An 18,866-nucleotide genomic window follows, 5' to 3' on the forward strand; every position below is an offset into this window, starting at 1 on the left:
TATTTACTATAAATAATAAATAATGTTCAGCTGTAATGATGTAATACGTTAGCACTGCTGCCTGGGTTTGAATCCCCCATCTGGCTGGAGCCTTTCTCTATAAACCTCCATGACATTTACACCAGGATAAAGAAACAATAATATTATGAAGTGGTTACTGAAATCATGATAATGAGAAGAAGAATCAGAGAAAGAGCTTGCATCCATGTGCTAATGAGAACATCGTCGTAACCAGGCGAGCAACACGGCGAGCGCTTGGTGTGTGTGCTGCTGACAAAGACAGTTCAGTTCAAACTCCAGCTCTCATTTCAAATCCACAAACATGTTAAATGATTCTACTTTTTTCATCTCAACAAAAGAAAGAAAAAACAACAAAAACAAAGGTTATTTGAATTTCTTTTATACTTCAAATCAGTCCAAGAGGGATGATCATTGCCGCTGTGTTCCTGAGATCCCCAAAATATATTTCTTTAACTCCAACTGATAAATATTAGAGGCGATTTTATGAAAGCAAATCGATTCAGTCCTGTGGGCACATAACTGAGGTGTAGATATCCTACTGATCTGTTCAGCTTCAGAAAAGCATCTGTTGGGCTACATTTTCATGTTCAGTGCAAGTTTTAAGAATTTCTTCATTTTTCCACCCATAAACCAAAGTCCAGCCTGACTCGACGTGGTCGTCCTTCAGAGGTACAGAAACACATTTAGTTCTTTTAAAGTGGACTCGTGCTTTTTCTTAAACGTGTGCAGTTTCTTATAATGAGGCCGGCGTAAGAACAAAGCCTTACTGACCTCTGCTCAGAATGAACACAACCTGTGGTGGGATAACCTTTGTTGTCATACTGGAGGTGGAAATGAAACAGGACGCGGTTGTGTGGTTCAGGGAGATAGTGAAACTTTTCTTACTCTTTAACACTAACACAGAATCCAGACTCACCCGCAGTCACAGTGGCCGAGTCTGGCAAAAGTCAGAAATGTGTTGCACAGTGAACCTGAGCAGTTTTCATTGTAAACAGTATAAAAAAAAGGTCTATAAACCAAAACCAGCCATCACCTAAGGCCCCTGATTGGATGCTGGCACCGCAATGCTCCCTGGTAAAGTCTCAAAGTCGAGGCTTGTTCACATTCATCTGTGTCCATCACATCATGTGAATCAAGTCTGAGTCCTCTAAAGGCAGAGTTGGAGACAAAAGGTGAGGCTGAGGAGATGGACGAAGACAAAGACGAAGGAGTGAGCAGGACGACCCTCGCTGCTGTCAAACACACTATTTGAGTCAGTTGTGGTGGCTGTGGTGGTGGTGGTGGTGTAGGTACTTCTGGTAGTGGTGGTGTTGGTGATGGTGTTGGAGGCCGGAGACAAGAGTGTCCCCAGCGTCTTCGTCAGGAAGGAGTTAAAGGTGCTCACTCTGGTGAAGGTCATGACTGAGCTTCGTCTCCTCCTGGCAGAGGAGCTTGGAGCTGTTAACACGACCGCCTGGAACCAAGAGCCGCCCTGCTTACACATCAGCGGGCCGCCAGAATCACCCTGAACAAAGAGACGGGAAGCGTCAGTTATTATTTTCCTGTGACTCAAAGGAAGACTTTGATACACCTTTTTTTGAGAAACAAAATTTTAATGAAACAAAGCAACTAAAAATGTGAAAAGAGATCACAAATACACTTCTGCCCTGTTTTTGCTTTTATAGTATTTTCTCATAGATTTAAAATTCAGAATGATTTGGTTGATATGTCATTCTCATGAAGAGGAAAGTTATAAAAGCTTGAAAATAAAACAAAATACAGAGGGACTCTTTTAAATCACAATTAAAATGTTCCAAAGCATTCCAGCATACAGGCCGGTGACAATGTGACTTTAACAGACTTCATAAAGACACCAGCTTTGCTCTAACTGGCCTGTAATGAAGACTGAAAATTGAAGCAGATTGATGAACTATCCAAATTCGTCATGTGGCTCTGATGAGCAGCTAAATCCACAGTCCAGAATAAACAACATGTCAGCAGACAGTGTTATAAGAAGAAGAATCCAGTCATTTACCTGCTGCAGTGCAAACACGTCTGTACAGATGCTCTCACTCGATGATGAGTTCCCACAGTTTACCACCGAGGTCTGAAACTGCTGCATAACTTCCTCAGCTAACATCATGAAAGATAAGAAAATCCTGATGTTTGACTAAAGAAACTGTAAGTGCAGTGGTCCACATGTGTAATCTGAGAGATGGACTGGTGCAGAGTCTGGGCAGAACTCTGTCAGCCTTCATGTTGCTGACTCACCTCCTCCTCTTCCAGGACTCCAACCGGCCGCCCAGCACGCCAAGCCCTCGGCGAAGGTTCTCCCGTTGTCCAAGCAGATGGGCTGGATGTAGTCGGTCAGGGTGGGCTGGGCAGATAGACGGAGGATGGCTATGTTGGTCCCGGTCGTGTTGCTCAGAGTGATATTTGTCACGTTCAGCGTCACCTCAAAGGGGTTGGATCCATTTAGCTTCAGACGCCCCAACACGACAGTCCACTCGGACGCTACAGGGGAGCTGTGGGAGGAACGAAGCACACAAACATAAACTTCATCAGCTTCAAACAAGATCTACACCTTTACGCTCAACTTCATGGGACCCAAGTTTTACAGACTTGAACCTGGTGACATTCAGGCCTGGTTCTAATTAAAGAGGTATATATTTAACTAGATGAACCCCATGCAGAGCAGAGCAGCATCCATGACGGCAGGTGTGATGTTAAGTCGGGAACAGGGCTGGAGGTGGGTTGCATTGTGGCTTGCAGATCCACAGTAACCACTGTCAAAACAATTCACTTCAATTTTATTTATATAGTGCAAATTCACAACAACAGTCACCTCAAGGTGCTTTATATTGTAAGACAGACCCAACAATCACATGACCCCCAATGAATAATCTTAGAAGGAAAAATTCCCTTTTAACAGGAAGAAACCAGTTAGCAGTGAAGTTTCTCTCCAAGTTTGTTTCAAAAAAAGTATCCAGAAACACGTCAGGTGGACATGCACATCAGGTTACACTGTAAATGACAATGTACCCATGGACTAGATTTAACAGAGATCCAACTTAAATGCTAACCCTGTGTGGGACTGTGTGGAAAGTGTAGAAGTGTGGCACCATCAGGTGATGTGGGCTGGCACTGAGATCATCTGATCTGCTGGGACTGTGTTCAGTTTCCATTTTTAAACACTCGCTCATTGCATTTCATTTCAAGGGATGGTTACATTTGTAGTTTGTTGAGCACAGTTTTCACCACAGTTTTCACTGGTGGATTGATCCACAGTGGAATGAAGCTTGTTTACAACACGTTGACTCAGTTTGAACTGTAAAAAGTAGTGAGTGTAAATCTGAAAAAGATTTTTTGTTAAAACAGTAATCTAAAACACTATTTTAATAATATGTTTAGAACAATTTCGTTCTAGATAACAAAGGTACCTATTATAAATCATAAATGGTTTTGCAGTTCTACTTCAGTTCACAAGCAGAGAGCACGTAAACCTTGTTGTGATGAAAAACGCATGAACTAAAAACTAAAAAATACATTCTTGGTGCTGCTTGTCTCTTTGTTTTTTGCTGTCTAATAGATAAATTATGATTGAGCATAAAATGCAAACATGTTAAAACTCTTACTCGTGCTGTTTTTCGTCAGGCAGATTTAGAGAGGAGCGACATCCCAACATACAAAGAGCTGAAGTGATGAAGAAAATTAAAAACACTGAACAGTTACAACTGCAGCTGTGCTCTTCATGCTATATTTTTGTATGTTTTTCCTGTGATTATTCCAGTCCTTGTGCACTCTGCTATCTCTTCCTTCCCTGTTCTGGTCAACTTGTCAACCCGTCAGTATTTAAATGGTGCACAGGTGTTATCCACGTCACCCAGCGTGCTGTTCGGATTTTTGTTGATTAAATTGTGCAAACTTCAACCTCAGCTCCAACTCACCTTGAGAAACAGTCGACGTTGCTCAGCACAGAGTCCAAGGCCACCAGAGTCCCACTGCACACGTGACTTCCATTTTTCTGTAAGCTTGCCATCCATGGCCATGAACCGGCTATCGCCACTGAAGTTCCCCCCAAAATGTGAGAACTCCTCGGTGCTTGTCCACAGACCACTGCTGAGGAGATAAAAACTTGGACCAATTAAACCCATCAGTTCAAGTATTTTAGACTAGAGTAAAAGTTAAATTGTTTTCTTTAATAAAGTGTTGCCATGATGGGCACTTACGCTGGGGAGTGGCTGGAAGCAGGGTGGTTGTTGTAGTGGTGTGGGTGGTTGTGGCAGGGATTAAGATTGTTGTAGCAGTATTTGTGATGTTGGCTTGCATATTTGTGTCATGTTTGGGGTTATTAGGATTTACACTTGCTGTAGTGGTAGTTTTAGGGGTGGTGGTTGTTTTAGGGGTGGTGGTGGTTGGAGGGGTGGTGGTAGTTTTAGGGGTGGTGGTTGGAGGGGTGGTGGTTGTTTTAGGGGTGGTGGTTGGAGGGGTGGTGGTAGTTTTAGGAGTGGTGGTTGGAGGGGTGGTGGTTGTTTTAGGGGTGGTGGTTGGAGGGGTGGTGGTTGTTTTAGGGGTGGTGGTAGTTTTAGGAGTGGTGGTTGGAGGGGTGGTGGTTGTTTTAGGGGTGGTGGTTGGAGGGGTGGTGGTAGTTTTAGGGGTGGTGGTAGTTTTAGGAGTGGTGGTTGGAGGGGTGGTGGTTGGAGGGGGTGGTGGTAGTTTTAGGAGTGGTGGTTTGGAGGGGGGGTGGTGGTTTTTTGGGGGTGGTGGTTGGAGGGGTGGTGGTTGGAGGGGTGGTTGTTGGAGGGGTGGTGTAGTTTTAGGAGTGGTGTTGGAGGGGGTGGTGGTAGTTTTAGGAGTGGTGGTTGGAGGGGTGGTGGTTGGAGGGGTGGTGGTAGTTTTAGGAGTGGTGGTTGGAGGGGTGGTGGTTGTTTTAGGGGTGGTGGTTGGAGGGGTGGTGGTAGTTTTAGGGGTGGTTGTTGGAGGGGTGGTGGTAGTTTTAGGAGTGGTGGTTGTTTTAGGGGTGGTGGTAGTTTCAGGGGTGGTGGTAGTTTTAGGGGTGGTGGTTGGAGGGGTGGTGGTTGTAGTAATGGTGGTTGTAGTGATGGTGGTTGTAGGGATGGTGGTTGTAGGGATGGTGGTTGGCACTGGTGGCAGTCCTTTGCAGGAGACACTGAGGTCACTGTTGGTCCCAGTGGACGTGAACCTCATGAAGCCCGGCTGGTTGGATGAGATTAGGCTCCTGATCCAGGTCTGGTACTTGGATACTCTGGTGTAGACTCCTGGAAGATTCGGCCTGGCACAACCTGTTCCAAAACTGACGACTCCCGCCTGAATCCAGCGACCGCTCTGCTTGATCACCATTGGACCTCCTGAATCTCCCTTTGAGAGCAGAAACATTTACTGTTAGCTGAGGAGAAGAAACTGTAGAAGGTGAAAATGTGCCAAACACAGGTAACAACAATCACCTGACAGGAGTCCTTTCCTCCTGCACTTAACCCGGCACAGATCATGTTGTCAGTGATTGATCCCGCTCCATAGTTACAGTTACACTTCCTGTTTCCCACCACGGGAACCTGCACCTCCATCAGGTTGGGTGAAGGAACGGACGCTAAGGCAAAAAAGTATAAAGCAGAAAAAGTAAAGTAGATGAAAGGTCTCCCTCATTTGATACCAGGATTATTGTGTGGCTGTAATTCCTTCCGTATCAAAATACTTTTCTTGTCAAGTCATATTTTAACAGTGGGGAATGACGCTTTGGCTGTGAAATGGAGAAACAACACCAGTATTCACATGGCGAGACAAAAATTGGAAAGATTCTAACGTAAAATTGGCCAAAAAATGAGGTGAGTGGGCAGGTTGGATGCACTCCTTTTGCAGGCCTGTTGACTGCAGTGGCTTGTTTTATCTCAAACAGCTAACAGATCAACTGCAGAGGAATGGCTTATTTGAAGGTCTCTATCACGGTTCTGGGTCATTTTGACCCAGCATTTTCAGTTTCTTGTATTTTGGTATTATTCTATATGATTTATGTTCTGATTCTCTAGTTGTGCTGTTTTGATTGTTATTATTCTATGTTTCAGTTTAATTCTGGCTATGAGTTTAGTTCTCAGGTTTTGTTCTTGTTCCCTCGTGTTTAGTGTAGGTGTCATGTCTGTGCCTATTGTGTGCTTCCTGTTTTACTTTGAAAGTCTGTGTCTCATGTCAGTGTTTCTAATTTTGCTTCCATTGTCTCGTTAGGTCTAATTTCTCCCAGCTGTGCTTCCCTCCTGTCTCCAATTCCCGGATTACTCGACTGTGTACTTAAGCCCTGTGTTTTCTCTGCTCCTTGTCGCGTCGTACCCTCTGTGTGTGGTCTCTGTTTCCTTGTAGTTTATGTTTATTATTTTCTAGCGTTACTCCTTAGTTTCCATGTTCAGGGTATTTTGTTTGTTTTTCACAAGTTCATTATTTGAATTGTTTTTCCATTCAAAAAACAATTGTGCTGTGTAGACAGGCTGTGCTTTAGGTTAATCAGTCAGTCTCTGAGTCCTGTATTTGGGTCCAATCCTGCCTGCAGCTCAGCCAAAACATGACAGTTTCAGAGCTCATCACAGCACAGAAACAGCTTTAGTGAAGGTTACAAATGATCTTCTTATGGCCTCTGACAGTGGACTCATCTCTGTGCTTGTCCTGCTAGACCTCAGTGCAGCGTTCGATACTGTCGACCATAATATCCTATTAGAGCGATTAGAACATGCTGTAGGTATTACAGGTACTGCGCTGCAGTGGTTTGTATCATATCTATCTAATAGACTCCAGTTTGTGCATGTAAATGGAGAGTCCTCTTCACACACTGAGGTTAATTATGGAGTTCCACAGGGTTCAGTGCTAGGACCAATTCTGTTTACATTATACATGCTTCCCTTAGGCAGCATCATTAGAAGACATAGCATACATTTACACTGCTATGCAGATGACACCCAGCTCTATCTGTCCATGAAGCCAGATAACACACACCAATGAGTTAAACTGCAGGAAAGTCTTCAAGACATAAAGACCTGGATGGGCGCTAACTTTCTGCTTCTTAATTCAGATCAAACTGGGGTTATTGTACTCGGCCCTGGAAATCTTAGAAATGTAATTCATTACTATCAGGAAGTCCTAAAAACTCCCTGAAAAGCCTTCAGCTAATCCAAAATGCTGCAGCAAGAGTCCTGACAGGGACTAGAAAGAGAGAGCAGATTTCTCCTGTTTTGGCTTCCCTTCATTGGCTCCCTGTTAAATCCAGAATTTGTGTGCTACTTTGTGTTGGTCTATGACAGAAAATCTTTGTAAAAACATTGTGGTTGTAAGGTGACGAAATGTATAAAAGTTCAAGGGATATGAACAAAAATAATTTCTAGTATTTATAATAGGCCTATCATAGCATGGGCCTGTTCCACTGGAGATGTAAAAAAGTAAAGTTTGTAACTGCAGTTTTATTCAAGCCATACTCACACAGAAATTATTTTTTTTACTTTTTTACTTTAAAGTTATTTTTGGATATCTTGGAATCAGCAGCAAATGCAAGATAAGATGAGTACACTAGCAGCAGTTTCAGGACAAGTAGGATTTAACATCCACAAAGGTAAAACTAAGGTCATCAAAATAAAAGAAGCCAGAACAGAAGCAGTAATCCTGGCAGAATCCCTTCTCTTACCTCCCTCATTAACAAGCAGGGAGGAACAGACACTGATGTCAAACCGACAACAAGCAAAGCAAGAGCTGGATTCTTAAAGCTGAAAAACATCTGAAACTCAAGAACACTTAGACTTACACTTAGATCAGAATCTCCAACTCCAATGTGAATATTAGAGGAAGTGTTGGAAGGATGATGATGTAGATGATACGACGTACGCTGAGGAAACCACGCAACAACATCACCAACAAGTTGGGACAAATCTGGCATCAGACTTAAACGATGGTTCAAGAACGAGCTGTTTGGAAGATCCTTGTAAACGTTTTGTGGAGTGTTAGGCATAAGGAAGTCCATTTAACTTGATATAATTGTGATTATCAAATGGTTTGGGCTTCTGGTTGAACAAAGTGGCATTGAGGTCATAACACATGGAGCTTTAAACTCTCTGTAGCCATCTTTTATTTGGGCTTAGAATACTGCTCAAACCATTTGTACTTTTAGTCAGAGATCATCATGGAACAAGCAACCCGGCCATGTTTGCGTACCTCATTTGAATAAGCAGCTCGCTTCCTTTCATCTAGCAACATCAGAAGAAAGAATTTTGAAAAGATGAGCCAGTTTGTTTGAAGCAATATTTTCTATTGAAGACAAAATTTCAAATTTCAAAATGTCACATTTAAAAAACCAATGTGTTCCCAGTCATCAAACTCAGATTTAGAACATTTTAGCTTGCAGAAGAATTTTATTGCTTGAAGTATTTCTGAGCCATCTGAGAAAGCACACTTATTTCTTTCAGTGTGGAGATTTTTTACTCTAAAAGTAATCAGGTGTCTTTATGACCCACCTCCTTCTCTAGTACTTCCCCAGCCGGTGACCCAGCTGTTAACACCGCTGTAGAAGATGCTGTCTGAAGCTGCCAGGCAGACGGGAGAAATGTAGTTGTTGAAAGTCACCGGTGAGGAGAGCCTCAGGAGGCAGACGTCGCTGTCGTAGGTACCAGAGTTGTAGTTTGGATGGTTGATGATCTGTGTTACTGTCCGAGACACTGCATTGGGGTTAGATCCCTGTAGACTCTGACGGCCCAGATTCACAGTCAGACTGCTTACAGTAAAGCTGAGATCATCACGAGAGACACAAACAGTGCAGAAAGGATGAATCATCATCTACACTGGATCCTGCCATCCAGATCTGTGGCTATTCATAGTCTCTTCAAACAGCAATTCTTTCATTCTTCTTTTTTTTCTTTTCCTACTCACCTTCGACAGCAGTGAGCAGCAGTCAGCACCCACTGACTGTTAATGAGGGATCCTCCACATGCGTGCTTCCCAGATTTTAGCAGACTGACCTGCCAGGGCCAGCTGCCAGGAGAAGCTTCCTGTCCTCCTACAATCTTGGTGCTGAGCTTTGGTTGACCACAAACTGAAGACCGACATTAAAACACAGAGTGAGCATTACTGTCGGAGCTGTAAACTCTCAGCATTACAAACTGCTGAGTGAGGACACAGTGATCCTGGACTAACAGCAGTAAAAAGTAATCTGATTTCAGGAGTTCACTGCGTCTCAAGTCTAGAGTCCAGTCAGAAACTAATATTCATCCTCATGATGTATTAAACATTACAAGTTAAAAGGAAACTTTATCTTACCATTCAGCTGTGACTCAGACTCTGAAAAACAGGAAAACATTTTGGTTAGTGTCACCTCAGCTATTTTGAGTCTTCAAACTGGACGTCTGGACTTTTGGAGCATTTTTAAAGACATCATCTGATCAATAACAGCGCTGCTGTGGTTTCAAGTCTTTGGTGTCTGGGAGTCCACGAACACATGATCTGCAGTTACATCATAAGTTTAAAGCTTACGGACGTGCTGCACATGATTACTACATGATTACAACGACCAATAATTATTTTTAGGGGCTTGTTTATATTAAATAAAACATGATACAGAGCATTGCAGCACATTAAAAAGACAACAGCCTTAATTAACGCAGTGGGAGACTGGACCCAAACGTTGGGTTGATACGTCATCACTTAACAGATAACAACGAGGGTAACGAAGAGTGAGCTCATAACTAAGATCTCCACCCTCCCATCTAAATATGGCCACATCTGACTTTATGAGCTATAAGAAAAATAATTTCCTTGGTACTAAAACCGATTCTGAAGTACAATTTCACTAACTTAGAGGGTAACCGTGGCAGATCGCCTCAAAACAAATTTCCCACGCGTGGGACTAATAAAGGTTATCTTATCTTGAAACAAGTGTAATCTCCACATTTCAACTTTTTTTTCAAAATAGATTTTCTAATTTAATCTTGAAAATTCGACTTTATTCTTAAAATGATCAGTAATGTTTTTTCCTAATGTGGCCCTAATACTCTGTAATTAAGTTCTAACTACATAATTATATCTAATATAGTGACTTCTTACATTCATGTATATTATATCCAATATAAGCATTAGAAATATCCTGTCTCAGAGTGACGCTGAAAAACTTTATGCATTTATTACTTCCAGGCTGGACGACTGTGATTCATTGTTATCAGGAAGTCTTCAGTTAATCCAAAATGCTGCAGCCAGAGTCCTGACAGGGACTAGAAGGAGAGAGATTTCTCCTGTATTGGCTTCCCTTCATTGGCTCCCTGTCATGGGCTGGGACCCAGCATTTTCTGTTCATTTTGCATCATTGGCATGTACTGTAGAAGACATGCTAAGTTCTTGTTGTCTCTACCATTAGTTCGGATTTCAGTTGCCTTGTATTTTGACATTCTTTTATGTTAAGTCATCCAATTATCTTAAACGTCCTTAGTTGCTCAGGCTTTAGTCCTTGTCGATCTAGATCCTTTTGTGTCGTCACCCCTTATGTTCCAGTCTGCCTTGTTCATGTTGTCAAGTCAGTATTATGTCTGCCTCCGTCATGTTTCCTGTTTTATTTTGAAAGAGTCTGGTGTTCTTTGTTCATTGTATTTAGTTTCACTTCCTCTGATCGCCCCTCGTGTGTATTTAGTGTGTGTGTACGTTTCTGTCTTTGTCAGAACGTCTGTGTCACCATGTCATAGCACTCATAGTAGTCACAGTAAACATAGTTATCATAGTTATCGTGTTTAGTTTTCCCAGTGTAGGTTGCAGTTTAGTTTGTCACCCAGTTTGTATTGTATTCATATTTATCAGCCAAAATAAAATGGCTTGGCTTTGGTTTAACTCTCCGCTCCGTCTCCTTCTGTGTGCGCACCTGGGCCCTGGTTCTCGCACCTGGGCCCTGGTTCTCGCACAGTCAGCTCCGCTGGCCGTGACACTCCTGCTTAAATCCAGAATTGAACTCAAAATCCTGCTCCTCACATACAAGGTCCTAAATAATCAGGCCCCATCTTATCTTAATGACCTTGTAGTACCATATCACCCCCTGAAATATTGTTGATTTGACGATATATAAATAAAACTGAATTTTCTTATCACAACAAAAACAACAGCTGAATGTCATCTACGAAGGACGTGAGCCACATATTTGAACTGTAATATCTCTTCTTGAGTATTAAGACTTAGTATGTTAACATTATAAAACTCTGTAATATAAGTCTTAAGTTCTTATTATGAATTGAAATAAATTTTAAACACGGGATCAAAGCTAAAATAAAATAAAGCAGCTGTGATACAGACGCTGATTGATGGAGAGCAGTTCAGCCTCTCAGCTGCTTCCAAACCAAACAGATCGTCACATTAATCTGTGTTTAAGCTTTCATCACCAAGATAAAGATGAAGCTAAAGCACAACACCAGTCCTCCTTTTCCTGCAGTGCCACTTTAAAGTGAAGCGATGTGCTCCTGAGTGTTTTCGCCCTCTGAGTCGTACCTGATGCAGGTGTGTGCAGAGAGCTCTTACCTTGGGTCAGGAGCATCAGCCCAGCAGCCAAACACATCACTTTGTAGAAAGCCATCGCTGTAAGATCCAAACCTCCAGACCTGCTGAAGCTTAAATAACCTTCCTCTCTCCTCCTCCTCTCTGTCTGCATTAAACACACCTCTCTCAGACACTTGTCTGACGACACACCCAACGCCTCACTGCAGCTCACCTGATCCAGGAATTTCAGCTTTCAGGCAGCAATGTTGAACCTTTTTATTTATCCTTTCCAGCTCGATTTCTCTCCCAGTCAATCAGTACACGTCCTTTTCTCCTTCTTTGGTGTCCAGCCTCACATACGGTTCACTGTAAGCCTTTTCCTTTATCTTTGCCACCTCTCTCTTAGCAGCCAGCAGTCCGGTCTACTTCCTTCAGCTCCCTGACTATCCCACTTTTTCTTTGCTAACCTCTTCCTTTGAATGCTTTCCTGTACTTCCTCATCCTAACACCAAGTCCTCTTCAGTACACCAAACACCTTCTTGGATGTTGCCCTCAGCGCTTTCCCAGCTATCTGGCAACTTTTCCCTTCCAACCAGAACCTGAACTCTGTGCTACATTCTGCCTTCTTTAACTTCCACCATTTCATCTTCATCTCTGTCTTTAGCCGCGTCCTCTTCTTGATTTTTATAGTCATCCTACAGAGTGCCATCAAAATCTCCCCTGAGGCCACCGTGCAGTCTTACATCTCAGATTGCAAGTTCTGCGTAAGACATCATTTTATTGTCCAGCAGAATTACTGGACTTGAAAACCTGATGCTGAACAAACTGAACTTCACAATTTAGCATTTCTTCTTGATATTTCATTCTGCTTTTTTCTAACCTAAATAATAAATATATTTTATATTTATATATTTATGTAAATATATTTATAAATAATAAATATATTTATATAAATATATTTATTATTTATAAATATAAATATATTTATATTTATTATTTATAAATATAAATATATTTATAAATAATAAATATATTGATATGATCTACTTTATAATGTTATTTTTTTATTCTGGTGTAAATATCACTGAGATTAAAAATGTCCTTTTCATGACTGACATGGGCAATGAAGCAACAAGGGTTTTATTTTAAAAAATGAACACCAGTTATCAGCGTCACATCTGCTAAAGCAGACAGCATGCAGCGACAAGGATGAGTACCCAAATAAGAGAAAGTAACTGATTTAATTGAAGGCGTGCCGTTTATTAAGACAGATCCACAAGAAAGGGAAAAAACATAAGTCTCAAACTAAACAGAGGAATGCCTAAACACAAAATAATAACCAGACCACTACAAAAACCTTGGAAAACATACACAATATATACACCAAGGGTAACGATGGAATTTGGTAAAGAGGAAAACAGAATACACTAACACAGCACACAGAACTATTACAAGAAAACAGGAAACCACAGACTCACACAGGAACAGAGGGAGCATGAGATGTAACATGGAGACAGAATTTAACCTACATAAGGGACATGACACACTCAGAAGGAACAGAACCATGACTAACAGTAAATCAAAGGATGTTAATAATCAAAAACATAACACTTGGTCACCAGACCCAGGGCCATGACCATCGGGTTACGACTGTCTTTGGACAATGAACATAAAACATAAACACACAATAAAAAGTTTCACACAAATATCCAGATAACATGAAAAAAGATCAAAGCCTAGATTTATCCCATATTTGGGAAATTCTAACTGATCTTCGGAAAGCCTTGGAAAGCTGTTGAGACAGTATACAGCTGAGCATTATTTATTGTAAATAAATACAACTCAAACACATACAGGCCCAACATCAGCAGCTGACTGCAGAGCATGAAAAAGAGTCAAATTACACTTCATTACGATCACGCACATGAAAATAACACGGAGCAGGTTTAATTTTCTGTCAGTTTTAGTATTTTATTTGATTACTATGTAAACAACGATGTGGGAGAAAGTTAATAAATGTTGGGAAAAACTAAAAAGCCAACACCGTCTTTGTCCTGTGGGAAATAACACAAACTGAATCGTGTGCAGTGTGAAAAGAGAGCTTTCAGCGCCCCCTACTGGTGGATTTGTGCACATGCAGTGTTAGGCTTCTTTAATGAGAGAGATTCTGTTAAACTCTTACTCTACAAGGTTGGATGCATCAGTGATGAGCAGCTGGAGGAGAACGGAGCACTTGTGGATAATTCTGTGGAGCTGGGTGGTGCGGCCACAGACCATTTGTTAATTTTACAACATCAGAGGAATTTGACTTTGTCTGTGTTTTAATGTTACACCTGCCTGTTTTACACACCTGAGAGAATTCAGCCTGAAGTTTTAGACTGAGGGTGAAGTATCAGAGGTTATCTGTGACAGAAGGAGAGCAGCAAGAGGGAAGGTTTGAAGATGGCAGTGAGACCTGTTGTGAAGCACTGGAGTTGTGGAGGTCAAGCTAAAGATGTTAAGATGTTCACTGGCAGTGAGTGGGATGGAAATTCCTCCATCAGTGGGACAATTGAGTATCAAACAGGCTGGGATGGACTGAGCATGTGTAGAGGAGGGAGGGTGGTTAACTTGACAAAAGATGATAAAGATGGAGCTGCCAGGCAGGAGGAAAAGAGGAAGACCTCAGAGGTGATGCGCAGGTCGGCCACTCAGGACCAAAATGTTGCTGTTTTTGTGCTTTCTATCAGCTTTTGCGATTTCTGAGCCACATGGACACCAGAACAAGCAGTGTTCAAGTATACAAATAGTAAACACTCCTAAATTACAATCATGATACAAAAGCTAACCAGGAACTGCTGCCTTCTGAGTAGGAGGATGTAGGTAACACCATGCTGCAGATGAGCTGCATACAGGGCTGGACTGGGACAAAAAAATCGGCCCGGGCATTTTGACTAGAGACCGGCCCACCATTATAGGAAAAACCATAAAGCCTTTGAATGAAAACAAACGCTGTTGTGACAGTGATGTACACTGTTTTTGTGGTATATATGCATCAATCTATCAATCGTTTGTTGTAAGATTCAGATAATTATTTAATAAAAGCTGGAAATTGTAAATGAGAATAACAAAGAAACTGAAAACGGAGATTTTTTAAAACTTATTTTTTGCATTTACGTGTGGACGAGGAATACAGAGTTCGTCACACAACGTCAAATGTGCCTTTTTTCACGTCACGCTGTGGCCACGTTATTGTTTACATGAGATGAATTGCAGAATGGCAGATAGAGACAAAATACTGTTAATCTGACTGTCTGCAGGTTTTACACGCAGTTACTGTCCCTCCATTTACAAAGGCAGAGGCGTCACAGTGTGATTATTTTACTGTATGTGTAATAATATTCAACATTGCTGTCAATGCATTTTTCAAAAAATGCCTCTCTGTGCAAAATGGGTCCAAAAACATGAACAGCTGTGGGATCCTGTTTGTCCGTGGTTTAAACAGCCCAGCGCTGCTCCCGACGCAGGGGAAACCAATTCTGCAGGGAGAGCTACCTCGGCACTTGTGCAGGTGGAGCCAAAGGGAAGATTTGCTTCACCATATTTTCCAGTCTTTGGCTTAGATATATTCATTCAGCGATGCTTCATCTCCTGCTTTGCATTTCTGTGGGCGCCCTGTGCTAGCAGTGTTCAAGCACACACACATACACACACTTTGGGAAGGTCTGAGTTAGACTAGTATTAAAAATTCTCTGCTGTGTAAATTTGAAAGGAAAACAGGAACTGAATTATGTAAATCATCAGGAACAAAAAACGCTGTACACTCCACAGAGTGTGAAAGTTTGGCTGAGGTTGGCGTTCACTGATTGACAGATTAGTATCAGAATAATATCAGCATGCAGGAACGTTGACAGGTGACATTCGCCTGATGGTGTTCTGCCGTTGTTCTTCCTGTGCAGGTCAGCTGAAGTCTTCATAATAATCTGGGACTGTAAATTGCGCAAAATTAAATGTTCTGGCCACCTCCGTTATTTTTATGTGGACTTTACTAACTGTAAAAAGTATAATATCACTGCAGATCTAACATCTAAGTGAACAAACAACAGGGCAAATTATAATTGCCACAATGAAACTGAACTACATTTGATTAGGTGACATCAGAAAAATGCACTTCTTACATCGATCAGCCGTGTTTGCTGGACTTTTTCTCTGGAGTACACCAGCAGGCCGCAGTCTTTCTTTCATGTACAGCCAAGTGGGAAGTAGAGGTGTTGTCCCAAAAAGCAGCCATCACAGCACCCACTGCCAGAAAACTGGTAAAGTGTTTAAAAACTTTAAAAAATAATTCTTCTAGTTATTTTTCTAAGAAATGTGTAATTTAGCAAGCTGTGAAAATAAATGTTCAAATTACTAGTCCGTATGAGTTTCAACATCAGTGCCCCTCGTGGGAAAATTTATCACCAAAACTTCTGAGCGCCAAGTAAGATTTGGAATATTATAACGCGCACCCAGATGAAGGTGTTGTTTCACGTTGTTATGAGCTGCAGTTTAACATGAACCATTAAGCAGCTATTTCACATCTATCTTTGTAGATGTGTCCTGTGGGCAGCATAAAATATCCTACAGTGTTGGATGGGTTCTGTGCTGCGTCATGAGAAACCTCGTAGATGTAAGACTGGCATACTTTTTCATTTTTTCATACTGTATTTGCTCACCTGTGTGTGGCTGATACGTGCACGCTGAAAGGTTTAATTGATGTTGCATCTGTGTTAAACTACGGTGTGTATATTTGTTTCAGCCTTGCAGACCTGCTCAGGTCAGTTTTGGCGGTTTCTTCTTGTGTGCAGCAGGGTCGGGTAGTTACAAGACCGACATAGCCCACTTTGTAGAGTTAAATTAGGAAGTGACCAGATGACTGCAATACATTTTATTACTTAGAACTTTGGTCGGGACTCTGAGTTAACAATGAATGCCTAGAATGCTGCTGACCAAACACAAAGGAAGAGGGGAGGGGAAAGGCATGTTAGGAGACAGTGAGAGAAAAGGAAATGAAGGAGTGTTGAGGCGAGAGCAGGGACTCTAAATGTAGGGAATATGACTGTTAAAGGGAAATAGATGGCTTACAATAATTATGGAGAGAAGGAAGGTAGTTATATTGTTTGCACAGGAGACCAAGTGAAAAGGATGCAAGTGACTGGAGCATTGAAGGTGGATTGAAAGTGTTCTACCAGAGTGTAGAGTGAAAGAGAAATGGAGGGTCAGGGTTAGGGGTAACCTTGCAAACAGAGTATGTGAAGAGTCGTCTGGATACAAAGAGAGTGCCAGAGAGAATCACGAGTTTAAAGCTGGGAATTAAAGGGGCATGAATGAACGTTAGTAAAAAGTGTCCAAGGGGGGACAGAGGGGTGATTGGAGGAGACTTTAATGGGCATGTAAGTGAAGGAGACAGAAGGAAGAATGTGACTAGCCAGCATCAGATGGTATTCTGTAGTATTACTTTAAAAATCAAGACTAGGAAGCCGCTGAAGGCAAGGATTGAATGTTTGAAGTTAAAGAAGGAAGAAGGTTGCACCGAGTTCAGGTTCTGTGTTGTAGGGAACAGATACCAGGTAGCTGGAGAGTACAGCTGCACTGCTGAGGGAAACTGCCAAGAAGGCGTTTGGTGAATCCTCCACACAGAGGAAAGCGAGCAGGGAGACTTAGTGGTGGAATGAGGACATACAAGAAAGTATACGAAGGAAGAGGCTAATGAAGAAAAAGTAGGGTAATCAGGGAGATGAAGGAAGTAGGCAGGACAAGGTAAATGAAATGAATGAGAGGGAAGGTTTACAAGATGGTAGTGACACCTGCTGTGATGTATGGCTTGGAGACACTGGCCATGAGAAAAAGGCAGGATCAGAAATGAATCCATCATAGAGACAGCAGAGAGGCAGCGATGGCTCGAGCATGTGCAGAGGATGGAGGGTGGATATACTGGACAAAAGGATGAAGATGGAGGTGCTGGGCAGGAAGAGAAGAGGAAGATCTCAGAGAAGATTCATGAATGTACTTAAGGAGGACATGCAGAGGGTTGGTGTGACAGAGGAGGATGCTGGGTTATAGTTTCTGACCCAAACCAAAATCAGGGAGTCCATCAGGTTTTTGGAAATAGAAAAGGTTGCTTTAAGTGAAGTCATGATTGCTCAGCTCCACCTTTTTCATGTCGCCCATATTAGATTCTTTGCTTTGTCACTGTATTTCCTGGCAGCTTATCACCTCTTAAGTCCTAAAGACTCATAAAGACTGAGAGCGTCTAGTGTGATGCCTTTTTAGTCAGAAGTCTGATGGCTTTTTGTTTGTGGTCTGACGTTTGAGGCTGAGAATAAATGTACACTGTTAAATATCAACACTTCACTGTTCTTTTGATTCCTCATAGGCATCTGATGGAAGACAACACACTGCTCAGTAGACCATTTTACACTTTATTCTCTCACAAAATCACTTCTACAAGGGAGATGCGTCCTGAATGACACTCTGCGTGGATCTGGTGATGGCGGTGTCAGAGGTGTGGACTCGAGTCACATGACTTGGACTCGAGTCATTAATTTTATGACTTTAGACTTGACTTGAAAAAATGTTCTAAGACTTGTGACTTGACTTGGACTTTTACACCAATGACCTGGGACTTGAATTGGACTTGAACCGGTTTACTTGAAAAGACTTGATATTTCACCCCAAATATAAAATTTAACATGCATATTATATAGAGATTGAAAATGTGACGTCATTCACGGGTAGAACCGCAAAGGATTCTGGGAACTCGTGGCAAGCGGTACTAGCGCACGCAGGCTTTCAATTAAAATCAGTCACACAGCGATAAAAAGAAACACAAAAATGTCAAGAAGCTGTTGTATTATTAACTGCAATAGCCGGTCGCATGACAGCCACGGGAAGCCGACGGGTAAAGAGATCGGTTGTTATCGGATTACGTCGTTGAAGAGAAGTTGTTCGAGCCATGTTTCCGAAGTAACAAAGAGGCGACTGGATTGCAGCCATTCAAAGATCAAATATAACGTCCCAGAACACTCCAGCTCACAGGTTAGTCTGCTCAAGCATTTACACGAAGGTCAGTGTTTTTTAGTAGTTAATGCGTCATTTTTCTTAACATAATTGGTGATATAGGTTACAAGCAAGTCTGGCGCTGAACAGAAATTGTCGCGCTATGCTCCTTTGTTTATTGTGTTTATTGTGCATAAATAGTGAATTGTCCTGACACAATATTGTGTTTCGCTTCTGTTATTATGGTACATTGACAAAAACATATACTTTTATTCACAGGATAAAACAGGTTTTTTGTATCACTAATTGCCCAGTACGATTACAGCATACAGTATTATTGTCACTGCTACATTTCTGTG

At 41.8% G+C, this 18,866-nt stretch overlaps 1 protein-coding gene across 1 annotated transcript; it reads right to left on the reverse strand.

Annotated features, from left to right (window-relative positions):
* Positions 1-837: 837 nt before the first annotated feature.
* LOC120739879 (transmembrane protease serine 9-like) lies at positions 838-11,626 on the reverse strand. The gene is made up of 10 exons (XM_040041836.1): positions 11,533-11,626; positions 9,301-9,321; positions 8,914-9,076; positions 8,502-8,770; positions 5,466-5,608; positions 5,087-5,379; positions 3,948-4,124; positions 2,272-2,525; positions 2,036-2,133; positions 838-1,525 (listed from the first exon to the last, which is right to left on the reverse strand). Exons 1-10 carry the CDS (start codon positions 11,585-11,587, stop codon positions 1,169-1,171), a joined length of 1,830 nt encoding a protein of 609 aa, XP_039897770.1. The 5' UTR covers positions 11,588-11,626; the 3' UTR covers positions 838-1,168.
* Between the last annotated feature and the right edge of the window lie 7,240 nt (positions 11,627-18,866).

Source organism: Simochromis diagramma, unplaced genomic scaffold (assembly GCF_900408965.1).
Source record: "Simochromis diagramma unplaced genomic scaffold, fSimDia1.1 OVJJ01000321.1, whole genome shotgun sequence".
NCBI classification, from domain to species: domain Eukaryota; kingdom Metazoa; phylum Chordata; class Actinopteri; order Cichliformes; family Cichlidae; genus Simochromis; species Simochromis diagramma.

Excerpts from the sequence above, each read along its gene's own strand:
- LOC120739879 (XM_040041836.1), bottom strand. The coding sequence starts at position 11,587 with ATGGCTTTCTACAAAGTGATGTGTTTGGCTGCTGGGCTGATGCTCCTG. Across the intron at positions 8,771-8,913 it reads GCTGCTCACTGCTGTCGAAG|CTTTACTGTAAGCAGTCTGA; the intron begins GTGAGTAGGAAA and ends TGATGATCTCAG. Across the intron at positions 5,609-8,501 it reads GGGAAGTACTAGAGAAGGAG|CGTCCGTTCCTTCACCCAAC; the intron begins GTGGGTCATAAA and ends TTTTTGCCTTAG.